General features: G+C 41.1%; 1 protein-coding gene and 1 long non-coding RNA gene across 3 annotated transcripts in view; one reads left to right on the forward strand and one right to left on the reverse strand.

Annotated features, from left to right (window-relative positions):
- LOC308641148 overlaps positions 1–16659 on the forward strand; it is a 438634-nt gene that overhangs the window by 269126 nt on the left and 152849 nt on the right. The window lies entirely within an intron of this gene.
- The window catches only part of DOCK8 (dedicator of cytokinesis 8), a 217955-nt gene that overhangs the window by 51883 nt on the left and 149413 nt on the right, over positions 1–16659 (reverse strand). For both annotated transcript variants that reach the window (XM_081279440.1, XM_081279441.1), the window contains 5 exons: positions 16471–16566; positions 11004–11153; positions 8756–8869; positions 4363–4518; positions 2406–2545 (listed from right to left, as the gene is read on the reverse strand). In XM_081279440.1, coding sequence (XP_081135566.1) covers positions 2406–2545; positions 4363–4518; positions 8756–8869; positions 11004–11153; positions 16471–16566 — 656 coding nt within the window. The remainder of the gene's footprint in view (positions 1–2405; positions 2546–4362; positions 4519–8755; positions 8870–11003; positions 11154–16470; positions 16567–16659) is intronic.

Consider the following 16659-nt stretch of genomic DNA (forward strand, 5'->3'; position numbering starts at 1 on the left):
GTTCAAATCAACTTTTCTCACAATAGCCCCAAGTGGATGCTTCTGTCTATAGTAGAAAAATTGTTGTATACTAATGTAAAGGAATACTAAAACAAAAAAGAACTCCTGATATATACAACCATACACTGAAGGCTACTACAGTTATAATGTTCAGTAAAAGAAGGTGAAGTTCAGTAAGTACCAGTCTCTGGTAGAAAAGATCAGATCAGAACAGTGGTTGTCTATATGGACTAACGCTGAGAGGGGGCAACAGGGAATTTCCTGGGGTGCTAGAAACACCCTATATCTCTGTCTGGCTGGTAGTTACCCAAGAGTGTTCATACGTGAAAGTTAATTACACTTCAGATTGCAGCTTTTTAATGCATATGAATTATACCCCAATAAAAAGTAAATGAGATAAAAAACCTAATATGTGGGAGCTAACCTTTGAAGTTCCGTTTTTAAAATACGCTTTTTAAAATTTTTTAAATATGCTATTTCAGAATCTAGGGTTAGATAGAAAATATTAATTGAATTTTCAAATGACTCAGATTCTTACAACCTGCCTTTGAGAAGCTGTTCTTGTTCTGACTACCATCTCAGTCTGTGGTCCTGGCAGTGGGCCGTGTTCTGAATAAGGCACTACAATTTGCTAGCTTAACACAAAGATGCTAAGCAATTTCCAAATGCTTGAAAAACACCACGGCATTAATGATGCATGGACACTTGTGGATACACCCAGGCACAAGAGTTCTAGGGAGACCTACTGAAAACAAGCTGAGGCTGCTTATAGGGATCCAGTGACTGAGATGTGTCCCATTGGCTCTTGCCCCACAGGTGGGTAGGTCTATTAATTGTTTTGGCAGCAAAAGAAAAAACACTGATCAATAGGAAGTTCTGTAAAAGGAAAAAAAAATTTCTGAGGTTTTAGCCCACATGGTAGAGCCCTGACAGTATTTCTAATAACTTTCCAGGAGTGTAACTGACAACTCAGCAATCAGGGATTATTGTGTTGCCAAAGAGTGACACTGTTAATTAGTTTCTCTCTAGGGGGTGGAAAAGGTACTTGGTTTGTGTGTTTGAAGAATGTATCTACCTGATTAAGCATAATTACAAGATGGTCTCTGAACATACTCTACCCTGTTGCTAGTAATATCACAGCTACAATTTTACAAGGAATCAAAAACAGATGTCAGAGCTATTTCCAACAAGACAGAATGGAGTATAACACCTAGTGCTAAAGTAAATACAAAAGATTACTTTCAGAAACCACTTGAAGAAATGTATCAAAGGACAATTAGGAAATTGGGCATGTTTGTATAGGAAAGCAATATCCTTTGTGTTCCAACTTTCTTCTCAGCACCTTATCAGCATATGTGTCAGGGTATTTTTTGTTGCTATAGATATAGGGTAAAAAATTCTAGTGAAAAAAAATTGGGAGTAATTTAATTACAGTCAAGCCAATATGGAATTGAAGCCATGGACCAATATCAAGGCCAGATACTGCCGTATACCTCCTGGGTGCTGAGACATAGAGGAGGTGAAAGAATAGTAAGTCCTGATCCTATGGCATCTTCCTTAGCCTGGCAAGGCCTGACCACGAGAAGCCTACTAGAGACACAGGGCAACTGCCTTCTCAGCAGTTACTTCCTTTGTCAGCACTGAACTAAGCAGCATCTTGCTCACACCTTTGTTGAAATGGCTTTGTTTGGGCTGGGTGTGTAGCTCAGTGGTAGAGCACATGTTTAGCGTGCATAAGGCCCTGGGCTCAATCCCCAAACCCCCACCCAACTTCATTCATTGGGAGCTCATTAAGCAGAGCTTCCTTGGTAAATTCCACTGAATGAATAAACAAGTGAGTTTTAGGAAGTCACTTTGTTGCTGGGCGCTGTGGTGCACACCTGTGATCCCAGCCGGCGTGGGAGGCTGAGGCAGGAGGATGGCAAGTTTAAAGTCAGCCTCAGCAAAAGCGAGGGGCTAAGCAACTCAGTGAGACCCTGTCTCTAAATAAAATACAAAATAGGGCTGATCAAGTGCCTCTGAGTTCAATCCCCAGTACCAAAGAAAAGTCACTCTGTGGTTCTCCTCCCTGTCCATGCCTCTCTACATTCCCATGAGTGCCATTTTATTTAAAACAAGGATGCTGTTGAATGGTAGAGTTTTTCACTAAGGACAAGAAGTTGAACTGTTGGGGCTGGGGTTGTGGCTCAGTGGTAGAGCACTTGCCTAGCATGTGACAGGCCCTTGCCTAGCATGTGAGAGGCCCCCCATCCTCTGCACCACACAAATAAATAAAATAAAGGTATTATATCCACCTACAACTATAAAAAATATTTTTTAAAAAAGAAGTTGGACTGTAAACTTTATTATGGAGTACGCTTTTTCCCCTTCTGCATCATGGTCCATTTTAAGTGTCAGAAACATACCCTTCCCCTTCAGCATCCAGTGCGGCAGCCAGTTCTGTAAAGAGGAGCCCAGTGAGAAAGTGCTGCTGGCGGTACTCTGGAGTCAGGTCAAACATGCTGGCGATCTTCTGGTCCTGGAAACTGGAGCAGGAGCTTGAGTTCTACAGAACAGCAAATGACAATTTTATGAGTAATACGAACTGTAATTAGGGGCTGGGGTTGGCTCAGCGGTAGAGCACTCGCCTAGCACGTGCAAGGCCCTGGGTTCAATCCTCGCCACCACATAAAAATAAATAAATAAAGGTATTGTGTCCAACCACAACTAAAAAATAAATATTTTTTTTTAAAGAAAGAACTGTAATTAAAATAGCCATGGCTAGTATGTACGGAGCGCTTGCTCCGGCCTGGCCTTGTGAGCACTTCCCGGTGAACAGGTCTCATATGACAGGTGAGGAAACAGAGATATAGCATGGTTACTTTGCTTTCCTGTTCCCACAGATGGAGGATTGCCAACTAGGAAAGATGAAGACGAAGCTCTCAGGGTCTGTTGAAAAATGGACAATGCCCCTTCCCACCTGAAATCCAAGCTGAGGATTAAAATCGCAGGATAAAATGTGTATAGAGAAATGAGAACTGCATTCAGGCCTGTGTGGCTGTGGCCTGTTCATTCAGCAACACTTCTGAAGATGGCTCAGGCACAATCTCTGAATTTGAGGGGCCTGGAACCAGAAGAAGTGTCAGGCAGGAAAATGTCAGATTTACCCCAGTCCAAGACAATGCCTGTTTTGTGTTCTTATCCAGGGAGCCCAGTTACACTTCAGTAAGAGCATCTAAAGAGAACTCCTTCCAGCTCTGGCGAGAAGTCAGAAGAGGAATGCTGAGGGAGAGGACCAAGGGCAAGGTGAGCCTAGGGTAGTCTTGGGACCTAGCCTGCAGGGCAGCTGTAGCATAAAGAGGAGACATTTGAAATCGCTCCTTGTCAGTCAGATCTATCTCCGTTCACATTGATATGGTGGGTATCCAAGATGCAGCATGCCATCTGTTATGGAGGACTCAGGTTTTGTTTTCAAATTTGTGTTAGTATAAAGGAATATGCAGCAGAAAAAGAACCTAAGATTAAGAAATCTTGTCAGCTGCCCTGAGCTATTAGTTTGTTTCCTGTAAATGGAATGTGACTATAAAACAGCATTTCCCTAAGATTTTTCTAGAGGACATCAGTCCCTTCAGAAATCTATAGGGAACAATGCTTTCCACAGTCAAAATAATTTTGGGAATCACTGTGCATTACACATACTTCCTTGGACATCAACAATTTATACTAACATGCTAAAGGCTCTTGGATGGTCTACTGCCAAACAAACAAACAAAACAGCAACAACACCTGGTTAACACAAGATTTCCCAAACTTATTTGACTTTGGAATCCTGTATATGCATAATGTAATAACCAGTTAAAATCAGACAAAGAAAGATTTGAGACTCTTTTGAAAGTTTCTTAATTTTCATAAGCTTATGGATTCCTTGCTGTACTTAGCCTTATCAGGAATCCTTGAGCCTAGGAAGAAAACATACTATTTAGCTTATAAATTATTAGTTAAGATAGGACATCTTGGGGCTGGGGATGTGGCTCAAGCGGTAGCGCGCTCGCCTGGCATGCGTGCGGCCCGGGTTCGATCCTCAGCACCACATACCAACAAAGATGTTGTGTCCGCCGAGAACTAAAAATAAATATTAAAAAATCTCTCTCTCTCTCTCTCTCCTCTCTCACTCTCTCTTAAAAAAAATAAAAATAAATGAAAAAAAAAAAAAAGATAGGACATCTTCAGAGTAGCACACCATCCATATCTGTATCAACTGATCTGGTTTGAATAGCTTGATTTTACTTCTAATTAATAAGACCAACATTTGTAGAAAACACATGATTGAATTTAGTTAATTAAATGAAACAGCTTGAATAAATCCTTCAGTTGACTGCTTACCTGGGAAGATATGGAGGGACAAGGAGATGTTGGTGCAGTATCAGCATTCATAAAGAAGAGGTTCAGGTTGAGGTAGTGTTCGTGGCTACAGAGGATTCTCAGGAACTCCAGCCTCATGGAAATGAGTGTTGGAAGGTTATTAAGCTTGGCTGAGAGCTGGAAAGGAAAATAAAAAAAAGAAAGAAGTTTAAATGGAGTTGAGGGTAACAGACAGTAACATCTTTCCTCCACAGGTGAAGATAATCAATTTAATAAAAATTAATCTTATGGGGCAACAGATGGCAAATTCTGCATTACAGGAAGGCCCAATAAGTAAGTTTTTATTCATGACTTTCCCTTAATGATTCTAGCCTACAAGCTGCCCCAAATGAGGCACCCATCCCTGATCACCACTTTGTTGATTTGGCAAGCCCATATTGAACCTAAGCTTGAGGTATGTCTCCATGTAACAGAAGTAATTTTACGAAAACCCCACTGTGTCTGAGAAGCTAAATGAAAGGAGTTGACTTTCCACAGGGCCATGTGAAATGAACGGAATATGACTGGGTGACCTTAAGGCCCCAAGTGTTCTCTTGTAGTTTCTGATTAAAAGCCCCATTGGAAAGTCATCAAACCAGCTCCTTAGAGGAAGGTGTTGAAGTGCCTAGGAAAGTATCAACTAACTACAAAAAAAGTCAAGGAGTTTGCTCCAAAGTGGGAGAAAAGGAAATTGGGGAGAAAGAAAGAGAGCTGCAAGGGTTTTTAGAGTAAACCTTTGCTTAAAAAGTAAATCATGAAACAAAAAATGAAAGTAGCCGATGGGGACAGTTTGGAAGATGCCTCCCTCCCCGCCAATGAGCTGAACAGCAGAAGCACCCACACTCAGAGGCAGCTCCCCATAGTCAAAGCAGGGTGTGGAGGGTGATGGGCCTTGCACCCCCAGTATTTCATCATGAACACCCTCTTGCCCCAGCAGAGTCGCACAGGACATCTCATCCTTGCAAATAGACAAGGATGGTCTTCATTCACTTTAAGGGCAATTTTCTGAGCTATGTAATTTAAATCTTCAGCCAGTTTAAGAGAAGTCAGCGTGTTGTGGGGGCATTTTGCCTATAGACTCAAGCCACAGATATTTTCTTAAAACAAATTAATGCCATTATAATTTTTTTTTCTTTAAAAAATAAAACTTCTGTGTAAGGATAGTGACTAGAATCTGTCTCCTTTCCATGAACACTCCTGCCTGATTTTGGACCAATGGGGCCTCCAGCAAATGGAACTAATTAGAATTTGGTCACACTCTTCTCACTTAGGGTCACTCAAAAAGAGCTGTTGGGTGATCAGAACTTGAAAGAACAAGTGCTATTTAGAAACAAGAAGGGGGGTGCAGTTCCTGACACGTTCTCTCCAGAGGTTGGGGGACCCACAGCAAAGTATCAGTGACTCTCTTGAGGGATGAGTGTTAACCTAGTGGCACACTGTAAGAGACAAATAATTGAAGAAGCAGATTTATCTGTTGTTAATGACTATTAGTAAGAGACTGAAGCCAAGTGTTGTGGTACATACTGGTAATATCAGTGACTTCTGAGGCAAGAGGATTGCAAGTTTGAGGCCAGCCTGGGCAATTTAGTAAGACCCTGTCTGAAAAAGAACGACTGGAAGTATACCATTGACTGTGACTGAGGCCATAACCTTTTGAGATCTGTGTGCTACAATGATGCTAGTCAATATCTATGGATGTCACTAGCAGACAGAGCACTGAACTGTAGTGTCAGAGCCTGGATAAGTCCAATTCAGCCTGACTTTTTTACACTGAGGAAGCCTCAATGAAGATTGATGGTTCCAAATCACAGAAGCGGCAAATGGCACCTCTGGAATTAGAACACAGGTCTCTAGAACCCCAATCTAAGGCTCTTAGGAAGTTGAAATAGGAGAGGAAAAAAAGAGATAGAAGGAAGCTAAGATAAAATAGAAGAATTTTAAAGAGAAAGAGAGTGAAGAGAAAAGAAAAGAGAGAGTAAAAAGAAATTAAAACATACATTTTTCAGGGTAGGTGGATGTCTACTGTGGATTGTCTTTTTTCTTTTTGAAAGGAAAACCACCAACGCACGCACAGCAATGTGTGCACAGGGCCTGCGGCTGTGTTCTAGGGTCTCTTTTCTAAACCTCAGACTTTCAGTTTTGAAAACGGATTAATCTGTATTCGGTGACCTGGAATCCTGAACATCTGAACAGGAGGGCAGAGAGGAATGAAGGATTTCCTCTGTGATCAACTCTGGTGGATCTTCGCAGGGCAGGCGAAGCTCTGGGACTCTAACATTGCCTTAGTATTCTCTTCTATCATTCTGCTTCACTATTACGATGTCCTTTAGAAAATCATGAGCTTTGGGGCTGGGGATGTGGCTCTAGCGGTAGCGAGCTCGCCTGGCATGCGTGCGGCCCGGGTTCGATCCTCAGCACCACATATAAACAAAGATGTTGTGTCTGCTGAGAACTAAAAAATAAATAAATAAATAAAATCTTAAAAAAAAAAAAAAAGAAAATCATGAGCTTTGTTTTGTTTGGAGAAGGATGTTATGTAAACAAGCCAAAGATAGTCTCTCTGGACTGGCTCCTGAGTTTTCTATCCTGACTGACACCCAACACATTAGCTCACACCAAACTTCAATTTTTACATATTCCATTATGTGAAAAATAGATCTAACAAGAAGATTTTTAGCCTTTCAGCACCTGACTGCTTTGTAGATCCCAGGAAACCTCACTGGACAGCTGTTTCCTATTGATAAGGTAGAGGCTTATAGTTCCAAGGCACCAAGTGGCTACAGTCCTTTGGACCTCCTTTGACTCAGAGACCCCCCCACTGTGCTGCAGAACCACACCAACTAGACAGGCATGCCTCCTCACCCCACTCTCGCCTCTGGAAGTTTCCTACTCCTTGGAGTGGTTGGTTCCCCTTGTAAGCTTCTGGACAGTCTTGTCCTGGGAAAGACCTTTTCTCTCATGCAACCCTGTCCACATGCCACCCAATGAAGCTTCAGTGCTACTGTTTCTTGTCATTGTATCTTTTTACTCGATCGTCACCCCCCCATCTCTTGAACTGCTACACGGGTGAATTCTTTTATTTAAAAAATTAGGAAGTTGAAGATTCATGTAATTTGAAGGACTTAAAGGAACTAAGTTACTAATTGCAAAGATCCAGGTGGCAGGGGAAAGGGAAAAGGAATGATGGTGGAATGAATCTGACATAACTTTCCTATGTAGATGTATGAATATGCCACACTGAATCTCACCATTGTGTACATCCATAAGAAATTAATTTAAAAAATAACTATGGATAAAGGCAGAAAGATCAATAGAGGGAAGGGAGCAGGGAGTGGGCAGGGGGAAGGGGAAGGAGAGGTACTGGGGTTTGAATTAGAACAAGATGTACTCCATGCTTGCATAATTATGTCAAAATGGAATCTACCATCATGTATAACTAAAAAGGACCAATTAAAAGAAAAAGCACCAAGTGGCAATGGTGGTGATGGTGGGGGTGATGCTGGGGGTGATGATGTTGGTGGACATGGTGATGTTGGTGGAGGTGGTTATGTTGGTGGATATGGTGATATTGGTGGAAGTGGTGATGGTGAAGATGGTGGGTATGCAGGAGATGACAATGGTGGCAGTTGTGATGACAGCAATAATGGTGGTAGCGGTTGCTAGAGTAGGAATATGTTAAGAGATGAGTAGCAATGATAACTATTATTTATATTACCATTGTTAGGGCATTTTACAGGGGACAGTGAAAGAAGGAAGAATTACATTAAACATTGGGGGAAGAGGGCAGGGATATGGGCGCAGAAATGATAGTAGAATGAATCGAACATCATTACCCTAAGTGCATATATGATTACACAATTTGTGTAACTCTACAACTTGTACAACCAGAAGAATGAGACGTTATATCCATTCATTTATGATGTGTCATACATGGAAATCACTGAAAAAAAAAACTTGAGGGATAACATTGAAAAACTGTATTTGGATTATAACATATTTGCTTTGAGGCTCAATGAAATTCAATCTATATGATTTCATCAAAATGTCACAACAACAATTTAATTAATTACCCTAATAGGTACAAAGAGACCTCCTACTTTCAACTAGGCCTGATTAAAGAAAAAAATGCAGTCATGTAATTTCTATTAAATATTAAATTGGAGAAATCAAATCATATCACTGACAAATTTTGGTTGCCACAGAGGAACTTGCTGACTGAATTGGAAACACTCCAAGTAAACTAGTGTGTTGGAGAAGTGTTCATGGCATAGACTCGAGAAACGTTCCATATTGCCACACTCTCTAACGTGGCCATGAACATAACAAGCAGCACATCAGAGACAGAAGGAATGAAATAGTTCCCAGAAACTCTCACCTGGTTGCAGTAATGTTTGATCAGGTTAAACACAAAGCCGCGGTCCATGAGTGAGAGAAGATCGTACAAGAAGAAAGCCAGGCTGATGTTGATCTTTTCTGCCTGTTCATTTTCCTTAAAAATAAACATACAAATAATTTCATGTAAGCCCTGAACATCAGGTCCCTGGTTGGGAACACTGGGAGAGGCAAATCCTATTATATTAGCCATTGTCCCTCTGGGTGCATTGGGTAAACCAGATTAAGTATGAAAAAATTGTAGCTAATATAACTTAGCTCTTATCTGATGCTATGACTGTTGGGTTGACTCAGGTGATTTTTTTTTTCTGTGCTGTTAATATTTTGGTGCATTTCCTTCTAGCCACCCTTTTCCCTACATATGTATTTGTATATTTATAAATGAGCTCCTTCTCTGTTTACAAGGCTGTGATCTGACTTTTTTTTTTTTTCTCTCCCCAAGCCATCTGGAAATGTATCACTATCTTCAATGAGACACACATTCTTAATTTGTAAAGATCATTGCAGAAAATCCAGTCAGGATAGAAGAATCAGTTTTTTAAAAGTATTTTTTTAGTTGTTGATAGACCTTTATTTTATTTACTTATATGTGCTACTGAGAATTGAACCCAGTGCCTTACACATGCCAGGTAAGTGCACTGCCGCTGAGCCACAACCTCAGCCCCAAGAATCAGTTTTTACCTAATTTTTTTTTTCTTTTTGGTACTGGGGATTGAACTCAGGGGTACTTAACTACTGAGCCAGCTCTTTTTTGAATTTTATTTAGAGATAGGGTCTCACTGAGTTGCTTAGCGCCTCACTAAATTGCTAAGGCTGTCTTTGAACTCATGATCTTTCTGCCTCAGTTTCTTGAACCACTGGGATTACAGGCATATACCATCATGCCCAGAAACTTTTTTTTTTTTTCCCAGTTAGGCAGCATTCCTAGCCCAAGAGAGGTTCGAGTCATACTTGGTAAAGTGAATTCTTATATAAATTGGGGCCAGTTTTTTTTCTTAGTTTTCATTTTCATTTTTTAATCACTTCTCAGTAATAAATGAGAAATTTTACAGTACTTCAGAGTCCTCAGTGATGCACCTTCTCATGTTTATGTTATTCATTCTCAGAATGATAAACCAATTTTCTCTGACACTATTGAAAATATAATTTTAAAATATTTTCCTCTTTTTTATGATTTACAGTTTGAAAATTCAGGCCAACCTGACCAATCACTGGGATGGACAGAGAACTAATAAACAGGTTCCCAGAGCAACAGTGAGAAATCCTTGAGCTTTCCTGCCATTCCCCACATGGCCATTCCTTTTGAGTAGTTTATATGACTGTCTGAATACCTAGGGATATAATTTCTAGTCTGAACTTTTCTGTAAGCTGTGTGACTTAGAAAATGTATCAACCCACTGTGCCTCATTTCCAAGCCTACCAATATGGAGATACTATTGTTTTTCTAATGAAGTTTTCAATGAAAAATAAGCAAATGAAATTTTCTGAGCACTTGGTACCATACAAATTCTTAATTTAATATAGGAATTAATAATAAATATTGCTTCTTAACATATTATAGTTACTTTTAAGTTTTTATTATATATTAAAGATTGAATTCGGGGCACTTTACCACTAAGCTACAACTTCAGACCTTTTTATTTTTTATTTTGAGGAAGGATCTTGCTAAGTTGCTTAGGGCCTTGCTAACTTGCTAAGGCAGGCCTTGAACTTGTGATCTCCCTGCTTTAGCCTCCCAAGTTTCTGGGATTATAAGTATGTGCCACCACATCTGGTTCATTTTATATATTTTAACTTATTTTGAATTGATTTCAAACTTACAGAAAAGGTACAAAAATAGCACAAAGAACTGTGTATTCTTTAACCTGATTCATTAATACTTGACATCTTATTCTCTTTTGTACATTTTTTTTTCCCTGAGCCATTTGAGACTTGGTTGCAAACATCATGCCCATTTACTCCACAATACTTCAGGGTGTATTTCCCGAGCACAAGAGTCTTTTCTTCCATAGCTACATTGATGCAATGATTTAAATGACTGTATATATTGTAATCTCCTTACAGCAATCCCCCAGCCCCACCCCAGGGTCCAGTCCAGCATAACATGCTGCATTTAATGATAGTGTACAGTTGCATTTTAACTACCATTTCAAAATGACCCTTACTTTTCTCTGCTTATGAAAGTAACATGTTTAAGGTAAACAATTTAGAAAGTTAAGAAACACAGTTACCTTCGGAGGTTTCACCAGCAGGGCTGCAATCTCCGAGGTGACCACATTAACAATAGTAGTTATGTCATCTTTGAAGCGGTCAGAAAACCAAGTCCTCCGAAAACTGTCCCGTTTGTCCAGGTTATGTACATACTGGGCCATGCTTTTCACCTACAGAGGGATAAGGGAAATGTCAACATGGAGACTGGTGACCTGCTGCTTGGAAAAATGTGCAAAAGGTGGAGTGACTTGAAGAAAAGCTTTTACACAATGGACTTTTTGACACTGTATTGGTGCCGGTGCTGCCCAGGCTGGCTCTGGACTACAGATGCTTCTGACAGGCGAATGGTTGCCATGGTGGCAGGAGGTAGGAAGGGTGTCCTCTTCTTGACCCCAAGTCAGGGGCTCCCTTCTTGCTGCTGACAAAGTGAGGAGCTTCCTTCTTTAGCTCCAGTGTCATAGGACCTGCCTCCTCCGTAGCCTTCATCCTGGAAGGCAGGGTGTGTCTGGGCTCGCATGACCACATAGGCAGGACAATTACAGTGCATTTCACAGGACAGGCAAATCCTGAGATCTTTTCTGCTCCTGCAGTCGTGGTAAGGAGAACAAAGGAGAAATGTTCCTCCTATCCTAAGTTTCAAGATGAAATGGGGAACACAGCTTTTCCAAAAACAATTTCATATTTTACAATCAGGCTCCTTTGTGCTTCTATAAATTTAAGCCATGTCATGGGTTGAATGGGAGTTTGTTGGCTAGCTGGAAACTTAACCTCTATTTAAAATATTGCTTCTGATGATAATTCTAGAATCACCTTTTGAGTTCTATAAGTCTAACTTTTAGTTCTATCTATCTAGTCTGTGCATAAATTGGTGACTGGTGTAACACACACTCAGTGCATACCATAACTTAAAATCCAGACTTATTTTTTAGATTTCTTGAGGCCAAGAGATTCATGGGTCAATATACCCTCCTTTAACATCATCAGAGGTTGAGTATTATCCTTGTTGGAAGTTGTTGAAGTCATTAGGAACAGTCTGATGGGAAAGACTGGGAGACCTTGTGGATGAGTGCTTATACTCTGAAGTCATTTTCATGACTTTGTCTGTGTTAGTCAAAGAGTCACTGCAAAAGGAAATGGTCCTAGAAGTTGAACTTTCCTTCCTGACAACTGGATGGGAGAAATTTTATGCACAAACAGTAGATTTCTGTCTCTCAGAAAGCAGGATGCTTGATTTTTGCTATCACTGAGACAAAGACAGAGAGAAGGCAAAAGAAGAAGAGAAAAACAGAGAGGTAGTCTTCATTTATTGCATGTTTTCAGATAATGCTAAGACCAGTTTGGGGAAGAACTAAGCATATAAAATTGAGTGTAAGAATCATGGTTTCTCCTCACCACAGGGGTCGGTTTGGTCTAGGACCCATAGACATGTCCATATCCCAGGAAGCCCCACATACGTAGCTGGTGAGGGACTTGAATGATGGTGGGAACTGGATGCCATTTTGTCTGATTAAAGCACCTCTCTCACTTCCCTCCCAAACAAGGACCTAGGAAAACAAGGCCTTTTTGTTCAAGTGACCCTGATCCTGATTCCCTGCTGACTAACCCACCCCAGCACCAGGCTTTTAGAGCTCACTGCTATTTGGCTCCTTCCTGCTGAGTTTGGCCATCCTACAACCAAATAAATAATTCTCACAATACTGTGCTTCCAAATAATGGCCTATTTCCAGGCTGTCTACACTTGCCAGCTACTGTGTCCCTGGTCTTCAGAGAAGAATACGCAGCAGAAATACTAGTGGATGTGTGGCTCATTATTTGTAGGGTAAGGTAAAACAGCAAAATCTTTTCTCTCATATTGGCCTCTGTAGCCCATTCAAAGTAGGGGTAGCTTCCAAGAACTCCTTAATGTAGGACTTCATGTCCTCAGTGAGTAAACTAGGTCACCCATTTACCTCTGGGTCTCCAAGGTCTGGCTCAGCAGTTCCCAGAAGCACAGGGGCTTATTCATTAGCCAAGTGTGAAATTCACCCAAGGGTTGTGTTCAACAGCTCTCTTGACAAAGTGGTTGTTCATTAGTGCTTGGCCATTAACAAACCGAAGGATGTTAAACTGCCCAGGTTGTTGGCTAAGCCCAAGGAAGCTGTTGTTTCTTTCTCATCAAGATCCTTGGGTAAAAAACTGGGATTTTAGTAACTTCCCAGGCATTGGTCAGGTAAATCCATAACAACACATGGAGCACTGGGTGCCCTGAGATTAATTTTCTTGCAAAGTCTTCTTTGGACACTAAGAGTTTCCATTTGCCTCTGTCACAGTCCTCAGCTAAATTTCTTACCTTAAATTTCTACCTCTGAATGCTGGGAAGATGTCCCTATATATTGCATTATTTGGGCCCCCAATCCTTTCTCTGGCTGCTGGTTGGAGTTGGCAATGGGAAGTACTAGCAGGGGACCAGGAGGTGGAAGAACAGAGGGGTTTGGGTGGTTAGCCATTCCTCCTGCCCTAATCCCTGCCACAGTGTGGTTCTGGCGGTGGCAACATTTTCCTAAGGTTCCACTTCCTGTTGTATGGACCTTCTTCTCTGCCTCCAGCTTTCTCCAGACCCCAGTTACATTGTTCCCTACTCTTCATGCTTTACAGCTAGGATAGATAAAGTCTTCCAGCAGCTGCTGCTCCTGTATGCCTCACCAATCCTTATTGACTCCTGTAACCATGTGTATACCTCAGGCAGAGACCTTTGGATAAATGCTTTTCAGTTAATCCTGTTGAGTCCTATTCAATTCTGTCCTGCTAGAACCCTGACAGGGTACAGCCTGCAGAGCCCCGTGGAACTGCTGCTTTGGTTGATCTCCAAGTTGACCAACCCCATTAGAGTGCTTAAACTTGCACTTTTGTTCCCAACTACTTCATCTGTTTAGCATCAGGGGCTCGCTGGAGGCAAGGAGGACTATTCGCTTTACTTTTTGCTCTCCCTTTGAGGTCCACCAAGTCCTAGTAAACAGATGTGCAAGATCAAGAGCAGTTTTCAACTTTTCAATGGTTCTTAGCTCCCTGCAGTTAGGGGCAGTGAAGCAGTACTGCTGAAGCCTCTGGAGACTCTCTTTATGGCTACCATCCTTCCTCCAACCATGTCTGTATTTTGGGAATAGTAAAAACCCCTGTCTCAAAGATTGCTTGAGGATTAAATGAGATAATACTTCAAAATGCTTAAAACAGCACCTGGTACATTATATATATAGTAAGATGATTAGTATACTTTGGATGCTATTATTTTTTGTTCCTCAGGATGTCAGCTGTTACTGGGGTTATATGAAGGAGATATCATTACACCTGAAGAGAATGCAAATTGGCCTTCAAAACAGAGCTCTAAGGTGCCTTGTGGAACCACTCAGGCTTAGCAATACTGAGTTCGTTATTACTAGGTATGGAAATAACAATGTAGCTCTGCATTAAAGTCAACTGACTCCTAAAGGCAAAGGGTTTCCATGTTATCAATACATTAGCCTAAGAAGATGGTTTGTAAGGTTGGGCTTCCCAAAGGGGCAAAGTGGTAGGAGAAAGGAATCTGGACTTCAGAGTTGGAGAATTGAGGCTCTGTACCTCACTGCCAGAGCAGCTAGCAATTCCCTACTCAGCCTTGGTATGTGCTATGGGGATAACCACTACTCTCTCACCCAAATTTTATTTTTATTTATTTATTTATTTTGTGGTGCTGGGGATCAAACCCAGGGCCTCAAGCATGCTAGACAAGTACTCTAACACTGAGCTACATCCCCAGCCTTCTCACAGGGTTTTAATAAGGTTTCGAGGATAAGTTAAAGAGTCCCTAGAGCTGCTATTAGAATGCTTACATAGCAGAGCTTGAGATACACTGTCCAAGGGACTTGGTTACCTGATCAAACAACTATAGTGCTTTGTAGCATGTAAGTATTAGATAATATCTAAAAATGGATTAGGTGAAGTGTGCTCCAAGTGTAGGAGTAATACCAACCATCTTTAAGTTGGAATGCTGTTTTGTTCGAGACTTTTTTCTATGAGACTCTCCAAGATATCAAATTTAGTTTTTGCTTCATGCTTTTTTTTTTTAACTGCAATTTTGACAGTCAAACTCAGGATAATTTGTATAAACTGTTTAGATGGATCATAACCCACGTGAATTCTCTTTATGGAGAAGCTTGATGGTGGGTGAGGTAGGTAAATAGGAGCAGGATATACAGATCATAGAGTGTTGATTTTAATACTTCTCATGCCTCAAGAAAAAAGAGGGGAGCAGTTTGTGACCATCCGTTTCTGCCAGAACTTATGTCTCACTGCTGGCAGTCTTGTCCCAGGACTTGTGAGCTGCAGCCACTCACTTTAACCAGCTTAGCTTGCAGAATGTAAAATGCTTGTGCTGGCTGGGTACACATTTCAAAGACTTCAGTTTTATTTAGGACTTACAGAGCAGAGGTGATGTGAATCTGTGGATTATAGGTGTGCTTAGAAGCCACTTGGTAGGACAGGCAACTGAACACCACTGCCTCCTGATTTTATTTAGTAGTCCTAGAAAAAAGCTCAAGAATCTGCTTTATTTTAACCAAGCACCCCCAAGTGATCCTGTTGGCAGGGATCTGGGGTAGTGCTAGCACAAGAGATAGGAGAATGAAGAAGACAGACCCCAATTCTAGAAATCTAGTAGGTGAGCCAAAAAAAAAAAAAAAAGAAATTACAAATTGGGTTAGGTGATAAGTAGAGATAAATAGGGTGTTTAAAAGGAGAATGATAAGATAGAAAAATTACATTATAATATAAGGTGGTCAGAAAAGGGCTACTGGAGGTGGTGACATTTATGCTGAAGCCTAAAGAAAACACAGTGTGTGTTTGTTGGGGATCGGGAAGGGAGTGAAAGGTAGGAACTAGTGAGAGAACTTGAAACTTTGAGGCTGAAAAAGAGCTTAATACCTTCCAAGAACTACAAGAGTAACCATGTGGCTGGATGAGGGGGGAATATGGAATGAGATGAAGTGAGAAATGGAGGAAAAGAGCAGAGTCATACAAGGGCTTTTTAGTCATGATAAATATTTATGCTTTTTTTTTTTTTTTTTTTTTTTGCCAATACATTGAAACTTGCTAAAGGGATTTGAAGCGAGGAGTGACACTGTTTAATGTTGGCTGTCCTGTGTAGGATGGATGGGCTGAGGGCAAAGGTGGATAGAGGGGGGAGAAAGAGGAAGTTCCTTCAAGAGGCATGTGAACAAGGAGAGTGGCTTGGCAGGTGGGGAACAGGATGAGATGCTATGGGTTAGAGGCAGATTTTCAAAGTAGAATCCATGCGATTCTATGGAAGATGGATGAAGAAGTGAGAGGAGTCATACTTTAAGGAATAACCCTAGGTTTTCAGTAGGAACAACTAGGTGAACAAGGTGTCAGTTCCTGATATGGAAAACATCTCTGCCTTTATGCCATGTTCTCTTCTTGCCCTGTAGAACATAGATATGAACATGCGAGACTCACCAGAAGCTCAAAGAAGAACCAAGCATACTTGAAGACAGTTTCTCTCACCATCCCAGTGCTGACCACCATCTGCAGGGCAAGCTCCTCGTGGAAATGCTGACAACAGTTAGGAAAACCAAGCTGTGATGACAGGACTCACCAACACCCCTCTTCTTCTTTCCCAATTTAATAGCCTGTTAGTTCCTGAAG

Source organism: Spermophilus citellus (genome assembly GCF_964194105.1).
Source record: "Spermophilus citellus genome assembly, chromosome: 2".
Taxonomy (NCBI): Eukaryota; Metazoa; Chordata; class Mammalia; order Rodentia; family Sciuridae; genus Spermophilus; species Spermophilus citellus.